At 44.2% G+C, this 16,217-nt stretch overlaps 1 protein-coding gene across 7 annotated transcripts in view; it reads right to left on the bottom strand.

The window, feature by feature from the left end:
• Nucleotides 1-1,077: 1,077 nt before the first annotated feature.
• HMBOX1 (homeobox containing 1) overlaps nucleotides 1,078-16,217 on the bottom strand; it is an 82,043-nt gene continuing 66,903 nt past the window's right edge. For 2 of the 7 annotated variants that reach the window (XM_026041417.1, XM_026041425.1), the window contains exons 7-11: nucleotides 8,425-8,507; nucleotides 6,474-6,569; nucleotides 5,216-5,310; nucleotides 4,939-5,040; nucleotides 1,078-1,794 (exon numbers count right to left, since the gene is read on the bottom strand). In XM_026041417.1, the coding sequence (XP_025897202.1) occupies nucleotides 1,657-1,794; nucleotides 4,939-5,040; nucleotides 5,216-5,310; nucleotides 6,474-6,569; nucleotides 8,425-8,507 (514 nt within the window). In that variant the 3' untranslated portion in view covers nucleotides 1,078-1,656. The remainder of the gene's footprint in view (nucleotides 1,795-4,938; nucleotides 5,041-5,215; nucleotides 5,311-6,473; nucleotides 6,570-8,424; nucleotides 8,508-16,217) is intronic. The other 5 variants (XM_026041439.1, XM_026041432.1, XM_026041459.1 and 2 more) reach the window with 5 other exon arrangements.

Genomic DNA, 16,217 nt, shown 5'->3' on the forward strand with positions numbered 1-16,217 from the left:
TTATATATCCACATACAAAAATTTACATAGTTTTCTCCTTTTCTTTTTTTTTTTAAATGTAACACAGTCCTGCCCGTCTCTAACACTTCCCGTGCTGTTTCCATTGAAATGTTTCCTCTTACCGGCAGCAACATATCATTTTATCAGGATGCCAGGAGATCATTTCCACACAATGCCAGCAGATGTAATTTTCTTAGATGCACACACAGTTCATCATTTAGATACTAGATGACAAGGTGATTGCAGGGTGACTCTGTAATGCAAGTTTGCCGTTTGGTATTTTGAATTCTCAAATGATAAAAAAAAGACTTATCAAATATAAATATCTTTAAGAAAAAAGTAACAAAAGTGCTACATATGATCAAGGAAAACAATCCCATTAGTTTCTGCTACTTAAAGTAGGTTTGCTTTACAAAGATTACCACATCCATTAGCAGTATGGCTTCCAATTATTAATTAAATTGCTCGTAGCAGTATAGCTTTCTCACATCTTAACAAGGACAGAGTAAAGAGAACACAAAACATTCACACCCCATTTCTCAGGTAAGAGATCCTCCTGCCTTTAAGCAAACCCCAAAGTCCATTTTGTTTTCAGAATATTTATGCTACGGTGGTTAATTCGCAAAGGTCAGGGGCAAAAGGTCTCCAAAAAAAGCTTTCAGGCTCGGCATTGGTTATACACAGACTTGTCAAAATTCACTCACCCATTTCCCGACCTTATTACCTTCCTGGAAAAYATTTGCTTGGGAAAGTGGCAACGCGGGGAGGGGACGGCAAAGGCGAGAGGACGAATAAAAGGTGAACTTGTTAATGACAGATCAAGAGAGTCTGGACCTCTTCGGAGCAGGCTCTGCTAGCCCTGCCACACAACGAGCAGCGGTTTGGAGCAGCGGACTGCTGCCCACGAGACATTCAGCTCCTCTCTCCTGCGATGCCGGGCTGCAGCCGTGGTCCCAGAGGCCGAAGGCCGCGCTCAGCCGCCGCGCCGCGCGCCAGCACAGCGTCTCTGCGTCCCGCACGTCACCAGCGCCCCGAGCGTGCGGCCGTGTTTCCGATGGACATTCCCAGCACGGCACCCAGGAGCAGAGCGAGTCACTGCATGGCCAGGGAGGCACGGAAATCACTTATTCCCAGGCTGACGGGGGGTTCCTAGTGTTCTTTCTACTCTCTGTTGATACTCCGTCCATCGCCCCTGCGCCCCTACCTCAGCTTGCATCCTTTCCGTCTCGGAGAAGGAAAAGCCTACGGACTCTTTTGTTTTGTTTCCTTTTTCAACACCACGTCTAAGGGRTATCCGAGGTTTTAAGTGTAGCCTAAGACTTGGACTTGAGGGCTGTCTAAAATACCTGGAAGCACTTCGAATGCTAAGACAGAGCAGCAAGATTTTTTTTTTTTTCCTTTTCTAGCCACTGGGGCTGGGAGAGGGAGGTTGGTTGGTTGATTGATTATTTATTGGGAATTAATACTGAGAGAGTATATGCAAAGGCTGAGGGCACCATGCCATCTTCACAGAACAAGACCCTAACAGCTAACTGACGTACAAGAAACTGCAAAGTTATACTGTAAGAACACATATTAAGGACCGAGGAAAGTCTGCTAAGGTGCTACGTCTAAAACTAAGTTACTTCTTGCTTGGACCCTGCCCCTTTCTCTGCATCAGTCGTCGTCTAGAGCCTCTGTCTTGATCTCGTTGGCTCCTTGCCGGGCCAGCGCCAGGATGGTGTGGTTTACGGCTGCCATTTCCACGGCTAAAGAAATGGGGTCCTGGTGGTCACTATGGCTAGTGCTGTCGTCCTGCGTGGGCGAAGAGGAGAGAGGAAGCGGCGTTACTGCACGGGGGGAGAGCGGCCTGGCGCGCGGCTCCCGCGGGACGGCAGCGGCCGCGGGCCGAGGAGACGTCACTGCACTAAGACCCATGGCCCTTGCTGGGCAGGCGGAGGGGAGTGGGGCAAAAAAATKGAGTTTTGAGAGGAATGAACTCAAGGGCGGTGAGTGTTTGGAGGAAAAGGTTAAATTAGGAGAGAAAAGTGAGGCACGACGTATGACAGAAAGCCAAGTGCCGACAGGACTCGTTACCCGCCGCGCAGACTCATGCTGTGCTTGCGTTTCGGGTACGGGAGCCGGTTCTGGGCACCCCGTCTTCAAAAAAGGAAAAAGGCAGAACTAGCAAAGGTACCAAGAAGGGCGAGCAAGRCGGGCACGCGGGGGATGGCCTCCGTAGCAGCAGAGACTCAACGCTCTAGGATTACTTAGCTTGGAAAACACGTGGCTCAGCGGTGACCCAGTGAATGTTTCTTATGGATAATTAGCACATCGGGAATTATGATTCTCCGCTTCTCTCATTCTACTAAGGAAGGACCCTCGCTGCAATGATTGTGATAAATGCCAAAGCAGCAAAGGAAGCGTTTCTTATCAAGTTCAGGATTGGATTCTCTCATTTTTGGAGAAGCCCAAAGTAAAAGCAGTTTTAAAAAAGCGGCTGGACAAATTCCTCAGTTTACTGGCAGCTACCAAAAATGAGTGTGGACCCTATGGAGCTATTAAATTTATGGGGAAAAGCTCAGTGAGTGCAGCCTGAAAAGCTCCTGGACTGCTATGAAAACAGTGCAGTGACTTCAGGGAGTGCAGCTACCCAAAGTGAAGGATCTAGGTGACTATGTGCCGGGTTCTCGAGCCCACTGAACTAACTGCCAGGGATTTCTCCATGGCATCCTCATTTCTAAAGRGCCAAGTCCCTCTGCTGCAGAGGACCTGCGATGACGGTAAGMACAGTTAGAACAGGCACCCACATATATTCTCCTGGGACCTGGGACAAAATCAAGGTGTGTTTATTACCCCTCTCTAAAATGGGGTGCTAATACTTACCACACCATGATCTTGCTTTGKTTTTTTATCCCAGAAAGGAAATGATAAACATTTATCATTCCAGCAGCCATGACGTGATGAACTGGCAAAATAATCTCCCTTTTTAAACTAAAATGGCAAATGCTGAGAGGGACAGGAAAGTCAGGACCTTGAGCTTAAAGGAATCCATCTATTTGCAAGGAATACAGGGCAAATGTGCAATGTGCACACACAACACTATACCTGCACATGCACCAAGAACCTTTGGGCAAGCTTCATTTTGGCAAGGAATGGTGAAAAATCAAGTTCTGCCTTCCGGAGTTTTAGCCACTCGTTAGTATTTGGGTGAACTTTGTGTTTTAAAGCTTGCCTAGAGTTTAAATGCTGCTGTAGGAAAGGGAATTTATGGTTTTAACAGCTAGGGGATGTTAAATGGTCATCAGGAGAGCTTGCCGTTTAATCCGATTTGCTTTTAATGCCTAATTATACTTCATAGAGGAGTCTAGCTAGATTACTGAGCAAAGTAATGTTTAAGGGCTCTAAAGAGAGATTCAGAAAATGTTAAGATTCATTTTATTTCTTTTTTCAAAAAATTCTGGCTAATGCACAAAACAAAAATATGGTCGGGGAGTCTAAATAACAGCTCATCTGGGTATCCCAGTCTGACTGGCAAGGAATTAACTCTGCTCAGAAGCAGTTTCCAACATCTGACAAAGGTCTTGGAGCAGACTCATCATCTACAGCTAGGAAGGGGCTGGATCCACTAAATCTCCTGGTGACGACCTATAAAAAGGGCCTAAATACCCACTGGAAGTGGAGAAGCTGGGGGAACATCACCCCAGAGTGCTGCAAAGCCCAAAAAATCTTGGAAACACAGAATGGTTAAGGTTGGAAGGGACCTCTAGAGCTCATGTAGTCCAACCTTCCTGCTCAAGCAGGGACACCCAGAGAACGTGGCACAGGGCAGCATCCAGGYGGRTTTTGAAGACCTCCAGAGAAGGAGACTCCACAGCCTCCCTGGGCAGCCTGTGCCAGGGCTCTGTCACCCTCACAGTGAAGAAGTTCCTCCTCACCTGGAGATGGAACTGTCTGTGCTGTAGTTTGCACCCATTACCCCTTGTCCTGTCAATGGCCACCAACATCTGGAGATGGAGACCTACCAGTTTCTTCCCAGGAAATCCATTAAAACCAACCAGCCCACCCCGGGTGCTGGGCACAGCCCTGGAGACAGCAGAGACCAAAACCAGAACCAAGCAAATGAGTCGTTAAGACAAGTCCACCAGTGTCAAGCACACACAGCCCTGAGGGGCTTGGCCGACACTGACACCTGAGGGAAAATTGGGAAGGGGGTGCAATACCTGTGAGGAAGGTGTGTGGAGGAAGGGTCACCAACTTTAGGGTAGGTGAGGGCTCAGAGTGCGGGAAGGGGTATTCTTTTGCTAGAGAATTTAAAAAAGAAGTTGCTGTCAAGGGTTAAAAATAACCAAGAAGAAAAAAAAATAGAGAAGAGGCAAGAGTTAAAATGCAAAAAAAAAAAAAAAAAAAAAAAAAAAAAGGGAAAAAAGACAGACAGATAATATGTAAACAACCCAAACATGGTCGCAGGGAGATACGCAGCGGGTATGGGGCCAACTACAGGTCCACTTTCAGGTTAGCAAATCCTTGCCCCCCTCCCTTCACCCTATGTCCATCCGTGTCCTGGATGGATGCTCCCAAAAGGGACTTGCGGATCTCCGTGAGCACGGAGGGCGCTCGGTGTCTCGCTGGGGAAGGGTGACACGGGGGACTATAAGGGGCTCGCTCCCCTACTCATCTGGGTGCCAGATAATCAAGTTAGAGCAGCTGAACCCCAGGCTGTAACGAAGCCTTTTCTTGCAGGAGGAAACGAGAGACGCGAGCGGGACCCGCGCGCCCAGTTTGGTGGCGCCTGACAGCCCGGGACACCCTTTAAAGACCTGAACATCCTTCCGTGAGGGTGACAGCTAGGGCAGTGCTGGGACAAGGAGAGCTCGGGTTGTGCGTGGTGCCCTGGGGGAGTTAAGGCTCTCCTAACATTTTTCATACATTGCRTGTGGCGTGAATGGTGTAACTTGCTTGTTTGGAGCAGATCCTCCTGTCTTCTTCTACCTTCTCTGCTTCTCTGCCTCCCTCTGAACATCTTCCCTCCTCCTCCCCATTGCGTACTTGCCAAGTGTCCTGTTGTATGACAACAAATCCGTGTGGGTCAATGTTGGCTTCTCAACGTGCACAAACAGGGGAGCTGTGCTCTTCCCCTTTCCCCATTACATTTACACACAAGCAAAATAAAACACAAGAGAAATTCGATTTGCAAGAGCCACCTCTCCCCCTCCGGGGCCACGCGGGCACTTACCTGCTCCGAGTAGTCGTTGCCATCGACGTCGTCGCTGTTGGAGTGACCGCCCGGACTCTGTACATCTATTCCATGGCTCTCCAGGATTGCTGCTTCTTCGAAAAAAGCAAATGGATCCCTAATTTATCTGATGCAGTAGAGTTAGTAAAAGCAACTATCTCTTTTTTTCAACAGGTTGGAAGAGCAGGAAGAACAGGGATCTTTCTTAGCCTCTTCCCTTTACTCTACAGTGTTTGCTAAGTAGCTCAGGTGCAGATAGCAACTTGCCTGAAAGCCTTCCCTGGATTAATTGAGCCTTGTCTTTCTCATTTGACAGATGAGTTTTAAATACATTTAGATTCAATTTCAAAAACATCCTTGAAATGCTGCAAAAGGGAGCATTTTCTTCTGGGCAAATGCAGAAAAGACTTAGCTTCTGCCAAAGCCACCAGCAAAAGACCACAGCACTTGCTTGGTATTTGTGAAAACAKCAGGTAGCAAACAGAGAGGGACCTTGTTCATATACGTATGGCAAACTCGGTTCTGCCTAGCACCTATGGAGGTACCTAACATCTTGCAGGTATTACAGACATTTGCTGTAGCCCACTAGCATGAGTTTATTCTTATTACAATATCCACGTTTAACCCTGTTAGAAGGTGCCTTCTTAAGAGCTCAGAGAGGCTTCTAACCAGCAGGCCCAACTCTGAAGCCACTTCTGTTTCAGCCTGATCACTGACCAGTATTTTGAGTTTGTCCCAGCCATTTGTCACTGCGTAACCACACAGAAAGCAATGAGCTGGCACAGGTGTAACGGGAACAAGAARCTGGTTTGCAGAACACCTTTGGTCCTGGTGGCTCTATCTGAGAGGTTAAAACGGCCACTTTTCACTTAAACTGCATGTTAAAGTAGCAAACTTGTAATAGTTTCCCTTATTTCCAGTGCAGATATGCTGAGATTTTATTTCTGATATAATCTGGGATACGCAGAGGGGCCAGAGCACGGGGAAACACAATTCCTCTGCCACTGACAACAGGTTTTTAAAGGTTTCCAGCAAAACTTTATAACCGTGTCAGTTTTTCCTGCATCAGTGACGATTTTTATAACTTCAATTCCTACTCRCATTTTAGAAAAGACCGGGAGTAGCGAGAATCTTGCTTTAAAAACTGCTCCAGGTTCCCCTGAAGATTGCCACTGCTGCTTGTGTTAATGCACTCTCAGTAGCTCCATCTGCCCAAGCAAGCTCCCAAACCCTGCAAACWGGCTCTCTGATACATTACCGATATTGGCTCGTCTCTTGATTTCCTTCCTTCTGTTGGCAAACCAGTTGTACACTTTAAGGGACGTGACTCGCTCCAGATCCGATAACTTCTTTCCTRTGAAAGTAATGGGAAAAAAAATATTACAGCATCGTTGCTCCCCAGGTTCCAGGTGCAGAGCCTGAGGTGCATGGTCAGCTCTTGAAATATAGACAGCATTGAAAAGCTAAAATAACTGAGAATAAAGTGAATTTTTATGGGAACCAGAGTGCCATGCATGGATATTATGGTAATAAATGCCAAATTTATGCCTGTTTTTTTTTTWAAAAAAATCTGAAACACAGGAACTTCTTTGCACTTCAAACTACTAAATCCAGAGCTGTGGGAGAAGAGACGGTTGCTCTTCTAGTTTGAACATGAAACTGAGACTCAAAAACCCCTCAAATTTGCAGCCCTGCCACAAACTGCACAACCCCTTGAGCTAGTTCTCCTTCGAGGTGCCACAAGGGTACGTTTTAACACTGTGTCTTTCAGCAGCAGCAAAATAAAYGAAGAAATTTTGTCCCCCAATCTGCCTTCCTCTCCCACATCACTGAAAACAGCCCCTAGCTGGACCAGTGCGATTTCCACCTGATGGGAGGTGAGGGGCGATGATGGAAACCAGATTATGGGAAGGTTAAAATAAACCAGAGGAAATAAAAATCTGAGCCACCAGCTACAGAAACCAACCCCCTTTGCTGAGCATAAGAGTGAAGGCAGAAGGGATTCAGCATCACAGCGACCTCATGGAAACATCTTCAGTTGGCCTTGGCCAATTAGGTTGACCTAAGTAGAACTAGGTAGGACGTTCAACGTAGCTGCATCCTCAGTGGGGATGAGGATCCCCCATTCTGGCTGCTTATCTGACAGTAATTTGCTCAACATATAGAATATTCCTCTAATTGCACCAGCAGGCAGCACACGCAAGCCTGCAAACTTGCTTAAGTAAGGAGAGATGGCACGAGTGAAAGAAAGCAAACTCTGGAAATAGATACCCAGACGATTTCCTAATGCTTTGCATTAGTGCTGCTCAAAATATTTTATCGATCCGGAGAGGCAGCGGATCAAGCAGCTTGTTTCAAAGTGGCTCAACCAAGCAGAGACTCGGCCAGGATTAAAATCCCGACCTCCTCAGTGCTCTACTTGCTTGATCATCCTGCTTGCTCCGTGAAAAAGCAAGAGGCAATGGAGAAAAGTTGTAATGGGAGAAGTTCTGACTAGATCTCAGGAAAAGCTGTTTCACTTGGAGAGTGCTCACAATCCAAGCAGAGACCTAGAAAAGTGGGAAAAACTCCATTTTTTGAGATATTCAAAACTGAAGTAGACAAAGCCCTAAACAACTTGATCTAAGCTGGCACTGATTGACCAGATGATTTCCAGGGGTCACTTCCAATCTAAACTSTTCCACAATTCCATCCTATCCTGGGCCAGTGATCAGGGGTCATGCCTGTCTTTTCATCCGCAAAAATGTTTATTCCAGCAATACATACTCTAAATAATCCAAAACACGAGTTCTGAAAACTGCACAAATATTTGATGAGTTGAAGTCAGTAAATGCAGGCATGACCACTGATTTTGGGGCTCATAAGCCCCATGCTGAGCATTGAGGTTCCTCTCTCAAATATGACTTCTCCAGGAGTAGAGAAAACAATTTATTGACAAAAACGCACGGTTCTCCATTAACACGGAGCCTACTTGTATTTCCCAACTGGTGGAAATCTGGATTTTAAAATTGCATCAGCTTTCGTTACTCATCCCAGTAGGGCAGCTCTGAACGACAGCAGCCACAGAAGGATGAAGAAAGAAATCACGACTAGTTGAGGGCGCTATATTGCGAGCAAGAGCCATAAAATGAGATTTGCTGAATTTAGGAGGAGAGATTGAAACCTAATTGCGTCCGCCTTTGGAAAGGACACCACAATCTGCTCCTCACCTGGCTTTTGTATAACTGCATTACAGGCATTTGCAATTTCTTCTCTCTTTGCCTCATCAGGATATTGATTCTCATTGAAGTAACTGCAAGGAGGAGAAAAAAGAAGATTTTGGGTTTTATTTCAGAAATCAGAGCGTGAATTTCCAAAGCAGCTTCACTAAAAGGGGTCAACTGGCAGCTTGTGCATCACTCTTACAGAGGTAACACAGACACAACAAGTTTTGCATTAAATTAGGTATGCACAGCATAGTATCTACACACACTCATACCTACATGGCAATTAAAAGCCTCCCAAAAGAAAGATCCCCGGTTTAGGCAGTATCCTGCAAAAGAAGGAGCTCTTCAATATTTATTTTGATTTTTCATGGGTTAAATGAGGCTTTCTTCCATTAACACTCTCTACATCAAACTGCAAGTTGACTCCAAAACAACCTTTCAACAGAAAAGTTCAAAACAGTCTTTTAACAGAAAAGTTTTGCAAGAATTTTTGTACATACCCACATATATATTGCACATAAACACACGGACACRGTGGGCTTTGGACAGACAGCACGGSAACTGCTCAGGTAAAATTACACAGAAATACCATAAGATCTCTAAAATCAGACCAGTATTTACTTCAAAAAAAMATYCCCACAATTTATAAGTTTTAGATTACCATAGAACATACTTTACATATAACATTTTCATATTTTTTTAAATTTCTAATACTTTAATATTTTCCAAATAATTGCAACTTTAGTGTATTTAACATGCAGTAAACATCTTATAAAAGCAAAACTATTTTCTCTTTTATTCCATTAAAGCGCTTTCCAAGTCGCAATGCTCTGATTTCCATTCCRCAGATCTTATCGGATCTGCATCAAACCCAACATTTTTTTAAGAGTTTACGGGCTCTGATGTGCACCCGATAAGCAGGGGCTCCTATATTTTTCYATAGCTTGTCTATAATATGGAATCCAAAGAGTTCTTTGATCAGCGTTGATCAGTAACACGTTCTTGGACAGTTGCTGTGTACTTGAAAATAAATCATTCTGGTCTATTTGAAGACATTTTAGCAGCAGACTCACAAAGATGCAGCGCTCAGGTATTTTTCTTCCCTTCCCTCTTTCTTATACCCACCTCGAATGCAACTCAGCTTGAGTTTAAGGGAGTTCTATCCTTCATTTCCATGGTGGATCAGCCTCGGCACAGCTTCCCTGCTAAGGAAGCCTTGGGTCTGATCCATACAGGCACCTGTTTTGCACCCATTCTGCTAATGAACATCCCCCTATTTCAATTCCAGATTAAACCAACTCACTGCAAATACAAATTTTGACCATTCCATCTGAGTTTTGCTTACTTTGGATTTATTTTTCTTATTCTTAGTCTCTGGACGTGGTATTTTTGAAGTATATCCCTTCCTCTTTCAAATGTATCATTCCTTCTATTCYAATATCCCTTAAAAGGGATGTATATCCCCATCTTAACTTGCAAATTCTGTTTTAAGGATTTGTGTTCCATATAAAGCCTTTTCTCAAGACCATAAAGGTGGGAAAACGGACTAGAAAAAGCTCTTTCTACTTGTACCAGATGCTTTCTGGTAGCAAAGCAAAGAAATCCACTTCTTCACAGAGCCAAGAACTTCYTCCTCTTTCTCAGCAATTCTGACAGCAAAAGTGGCTTTTTTTTTGGATTGCCTTTCCTGAGCATTACCTCAAGCGTCAAAAATCTAGAAGAAACACCATAAAATCCGATAAATTAGGAGAAATTCCAAGATTTTTACTGTGAAGCACTAAGAAAAGAGGGTGCAGCCTTGCTGTCATGCTCCATTATGGGTCTTGATCACCTATGGTCTCCAAGCTGGGCCATGATGCCTGCTTAAGAAATGCCAGAAGATGCAAAAAGCAAGAAAAGCTCCATTTTTGAACGGCCATTGGACTTGTACCAGTTCTCACAGGGATGCAGGAAAGTGAGACCCCAATTAAGCAAGAAAGGAGGATCCAAGAGCCCCTCATCTCCCTCCTCTTTGCACGTAGCTCAACACGATGCTGTCCACAAGCCCTTGACCTCCACATGCTTTTACCAGGGCTCAAGGACAAAAACAGGACACATTTTTATTAATAGCAACAAGACTTAGGCTGAAGATTACAGTTCTCTGCGATAACAGGAGAATTCCCTGCGATGGAGGTAACTTTTTCGGAGCAGGACAGCGAATGAGACACCTCTCAGGGCAAAGGAGGAAAATTTGGTGTGTATTGCAGCCCTTTTTTCATGATTCGGACATTTTTTCAGCTAAACCAGTAATTTATATCTTCACATGCCTGCCAAATCAATACATAATAAATACTTTTGATTGAATCAAAATTTATTTCCCGTCACTTTGAAACACTGCCTCTATATCCAAAGACTGACTTCTCATCTTTTAATGTAAATGTCTGCATAGTCCTAAGAGAAAAATGATCCTGCTTGAAAACCTGGAAGGGTTTTTGTCTTTGGCAAGTTTTGAAATCCTGTTTTAGGAAAAAACACCAAACATCTGGGAAGTTTTGGGGCAGCTCTCTTGGTAAACAGGCCTTTTTCACGGATGGCCACAAAGCTAAGTGGATCCCAGAGGAAAGCTGGGGATCCAAATTCARTTTCTGTAGTTGGAACCATTATCACAGTATTTTTCTCTCCTTCCACCTGCTGGCTCTTTTGGTTATAGGTAACCAAAACCATCATGAGACCTCGAGTGGCCGATGTGCACCCTCCACCTCCAGGTTCTCCACGKAGCTGCTCTCTAAGACAGGATGTTCGTCTCCCTTGACTCATTTTGGGGACACGTAGGTGATACCGTGATRCAAACAGGATGTTTCAAGGCTCCCAATAGTTCTGCTAAATTGGGAAGAATCATCCATTTTTAAAGATAGGGAAAGCAAGGCAAAGAGTTTAAAAAGCTTCAGCCCCGTTTCAGTTTGGTCAGGTCCAGGCTGTGAATCTTTGGGGTTCATAAGACCATGTTGCTGCTTGAGAAGGGCCACCAAAGCAATGCACCTGCAGGTTCCTCCTAGTATCCTCTATGGGACAGGGAAGGAAGCCTGGGTGTCCAAATTCCTCCTCAGCAACGAGCCCCTGGGCTGCTCCCAACATGACAAGGGCAGCTATGAGCCGAACACCTTCCGTGAAGGAACCAAGCGACCATCTCTGCAGGAAACAACAGTACAGGATTCAAATGCAAAGTGGCCAAATGATTTACATGAGATGAGAACCCACGTGGTGGGGAAGAACGTGGATATCCTTGAAGCGCTTCCATTTCAGTAACAMTGAAGCCTGGAAAAACTGCGGATTCAGAAAACCTGACTTTCCTTYGGAGATAACGTGCCGGGGAAGGGCACAATGAGGGAACCCGTCTCGGCGCCAGCTTCRCAGGGGAAGCCCACGCAGGCCAGGATATCTCCCTTCCTTCATCCCTGAGATATCTCCCTTGGGATCTACAGCTCCCCGAGCCAAGCCGGGATATCTGAGGCATTCAGCAGCGCTCCCGACAACCCATGTTTAAAAATAAACAGAGCAAAGGCTCCGTTTCCAGCATGACATCACTGTTTTAAGCTTCAAAGAGCCAACATGGTTCAACGTTCTGAGGTTCAACGTGGTGACCATTTACTGCAGTTAGTTGGTAGAGCAGAACTGTGCACAGYCCAGGTGAGGTAACTCAGGTAGGGGTCCGTGGGGGCAATCTCACCCCAAAATAGGTGTTCATCAACCCTAAAAGGGGGTGTGATCAATGCAAGGCAAGAACAGATGGGTATTTATTGAAATCACCTATTTTGCCCCTCATTAGTATAGCCATCAATGTGGTATCGCCCAGCAGCAAGAGGACTTTGTTGCAGTCTATATGGCTTTTAAAAGCACTATTAGTCAGAGTGTCAAATCAATGAAAACGCATCTGAGTTGTCAGTCCACAGCTCCTGAAATCTTCTCTCTGCCCAGGCTGACACAGAAGGGAATCCACAGCATAATCTCATTGGAAAGTGTAAGCACTAATTAATCTCTTGGCAAATATGGGAGAAGATTATAACTCCTTTTCAGTGAGGTTAGTAGAAGGTGCCGTCCATTTTCTCTACAGTTTCTATGGATTCTACAGTGCTGGGACGTATGGCCAGGCAACCTCGCGCACACACTAGAGCAAAGAGCTGTGGCTATTTCAGACCAAAACTGAAACTCGAAGATACCCACCCCACAGATGAGCTCTGACAGAGCTCCACATTACACTGAAGACACCATCTTTACTTTCCCTAGGACTACAAACCATAACCAAGGGTTGAGGTGCYGCTGGAAACATCTGGCGAGGCCCTCGTGAGCAGATGGACTGGAGCCCAGGTTCTCCTGCCAGCTCAACTACAGCCTAGACCCTCCAAAAGCCACTGATGGACACGGCTGCTGCAGCTGAGTCCGCAGTGCTGTCATTTAGCTGAGGGGTTTTGGGAGGTTCATGAATTTTAAGGAGTGAAGAAACCTCCTTGGCTGCCCTGGCTTGACTTCTGGTACAACAGTGACCAGAGGCCCTCAGCAATCCTGCCATGAAGCCACATCTCGTCTGACCTAACGAGATATCCAGCCCCATGGTAAAAATTGGGAATTTTATCTAACATAGACTCTCCCAAAACCCCAGATAAGCTTTGTGACCAAATTGTAAGAACCCAATAATTAATTTTAAGAAGCCTCATTAGCTTTCAACCTCATGCTCTAGGAAGAGAAGACTTTTTAAGCTTCTTACCACGAGAGATGYTTCATTGTTGCACTTTTTTCATGGCAAATGCAAATCCAGAGGAGAGATCTAAACAGGACCAGATCACTTAAGACACATTTAAATTTTAAATGCTACATTTTCAATGCACATATTATGGACATTCAGCACCCATTCAAAAACTCAGACACAAAAACTGACTCTTTATCCTYGTTTTACAAATCAGTGGTTAATCTCAGCGATGTTCATTTTGCTGATGTTTCTTAGCAGGAAACTACTGTGCAATTTTGATTAAAATGCCAGAAATACACCTTCCTCTGGAGTACATAAAGACTGTATGACCTTCAAAGCCCCCATAATGCAAACTCCTTTCTAATTTCTTAAAAATCACTTTCTTGCTATTTTGACAGCAGTCTCGAGCACCAACACAATCCTATCAAGCTATTAAAATGATCCCCCCAAATTGTTTAAAACGAGAATTGAGAGTAGATCTGAACTCCTCATACYTTCAAAAGATTATCTATGCTTCCTAATCTAGAGCACCCTACTGCTGAGATAATTAACAATTAAAAAAAAGAAGAGTTAAGACATCGGAGGTGGTGATTTACTCTTCCTTGTAATTGGATTTGGTGATAAGAATATTTCTGAAACTCCACAACTCTCTTCTGAACTGAAAGACCTGGGAGTTTGAAGCAATTTGAGAGACACAGGTACTTGCTGCTTAAGAGACATTGAAGACACAGACAGCAGATGATAAAGGCTCAAATTTTATGAGTGTCTTTAGATTTAATGGTGGTGCCGACTCCTAAAATCAACACACATACCAAGTAGTTTACGAAATAGGAGGGAAAAAAAAGAAAAAAACAAAATAATCTTTTTTTTTTAAGTCAGTAAGGAAAAAATGTATTAAGACCAAAAATAAAGTGCAAATTATTCTGTAATTTCAGCGACCAGTTGTATGAGGATACAGCATTTTCAAAGCCATGCCTAGCAGGGCACCTAAACATGAATAAGAATGTGTCACACTCTCCTTTCCTTACTTGTAATATTTAAGTTGAGATCTACACACCTCAAGGCTATTTACATGCCGAAATCCTTTGGGCTTAACCCCACGCTAAGCAGGACCTTTCAGAAGTCAACCATCAAACAAACACTTGGTCCAAGATGCTGAACTTTGTACAGAGGAAGAGTTATTAAAGCTACATCCCTGGGATTAGCTAGTTCTCCCAAAGCAAGCAAAGCTACAGAAGGGTCAAGCCATGGATGAAGCTTCTCCAAGCAGCAAGGAGAAGCTGCAGAGATCAGTGCTGGCTGTTCAGGACATCCTACAACTGAACATGGAGCCAACCTTTCTGGTGGGATGTGCTGAAATGACCGCTGTGGTTATCCAAGGAACCACTTACTAGAAAACGGAAGAATCCATGGTTTTATTTGGCAACATGGTTAAAGAAAATGCTAAATATACTACTTAGCCCCTACATTACTCAACCCCAAACCTCCTTCTCTTYGTGGTTTTAAGAATCACAGAATYCCAGAATGCTCAAGGTTGGAAGGGACCTCTAGAGATCACCTAGTCCAACCTTCCTGCTCAAGCAGGCACACCTAGAGAACTTCCTATTGCTACTGGTTGCAGCAAAGTTTCACTCAACAGCGCTAGGCTTTCAGTCGCACCTGGTCATCAGTCTCCAAAGCAGCAAAAATACCAAATATGAGATTTGTTATAAAGCTCAGGAGGAGCTGACCACCTCCAGTACACAACTCAATCACTAGTGTTTCCTCCCCAAGACCTACACAACGTTTTTTCCTTTTCGTTTCCAGGACAGGACTTGGATAAGCGCCGCTTAGCTCAGGAGGGTTTAGACAACCRTCACTCTTGCTGCATTTTCAGGAAATAAGATCAACAAAAATAATAAAAGAATCCCATGGAAGTCAAGGGAGAAAGGGCCAAATTGGCAGCGTATCCAGGGTCCCAAGCCAAAAGACTCCGGTTCAAAGCTTCCGATTTTGGGGTCATTACTTTGATTTTTCCTAGTGCCTGGTACCCTCAGATCTGGAGCAGAACTATTAGCGCTCTAAGCGTCGCACAGACACAGGACAGACAAAAGGGATTTCTTTAATTATTTCCAATATCGATCTCTCCCCTGCCACAAAGCCCTCACGATCCGAACACGGCACAAAAGAGGGACACGAGCCCAAGATTACAAGAACTGATGAATTAGCACGGGCCTTGATTAAGCTCCTCTCGAGCCAGGGTTGGCCTCACCAGGTTCTTTGTAGGCTTCCTCACAAAGGAAAGGCTTGAGGAGGGTCAACAGCAAGAGAACTTTGTAGATGCTAAAGAGACATCTCCTTTGGTGGGCATGGCAGCAGCAACATCTCTTTTTTAGATTATTTTTTATATATTTTACATCAATTTTATATAATTTATATTATTTTTATATTTTTATATGTTTTTAATATGTTTTTTATATTTTTATTCTATGTTATTTTTCTATTATTACTCCCTACACATTATTCAACGCCCATTCACTGTGCAAAGGGATAAGAAAGAGGTGAGTTTACACGGCAACTTTTTAATCGTTCCTTTTTCCTTCTGCTTATAAAATTGTCTAGCAAATAACAAGCCCCAAGGACTCAAAAAATATTATTTCTTTCAAACAATGSCTATAATGTTCCGTATTTCAAGAACGCTTTTTACAATGGGATCAGAAGCCCCCATATCAYTGAAGGAGACAATTTCATGATACTTCTCCCAGATACTGCCACAAAAATTTGCAGGTAGAAGAGCAAAGTTAAGAGCTACAGATAGAAAAAGCAGCTGCAGAGCTGGCTTTATTTCCTATATCTCGAAAAAATACATAAAAACAAAACAAAAAAAAAAAAACCCATTTCTTCTTATCCTTTGGGATTTTGGCAAAGCAAAGCTCAGGGCTGAGGTGAGGTTATGGATTATCCTACCTCCACAAAGGGGATCAACACAGGGACAAGAGATGGAGGGAAGGATTTATTTAACGGATCCAACAAGAACGGGGACGTATCGGGCTCAAACAGCAAGAAACTCGGATTTCCAAGCACTGCATCAGCA

This window comes from Nothoprocta perdicaria, unplaced genomic scaffold, assembly GCF_003342845.1.
Source record: "Nothoprocta perdicaria isolate Ctin4 unplaced genomic scaffold, notPer1 scaffold_101, whole genome shotgun sequence".
In the NCBI taxonomy this organism is placed as follows: domain Eukaryota; kingdom Metazoa; phylum Chordata; class Aves; order Tinamiformes; family Tinamidae; genus Nothoprocta; species Nothoprocta perdicaria.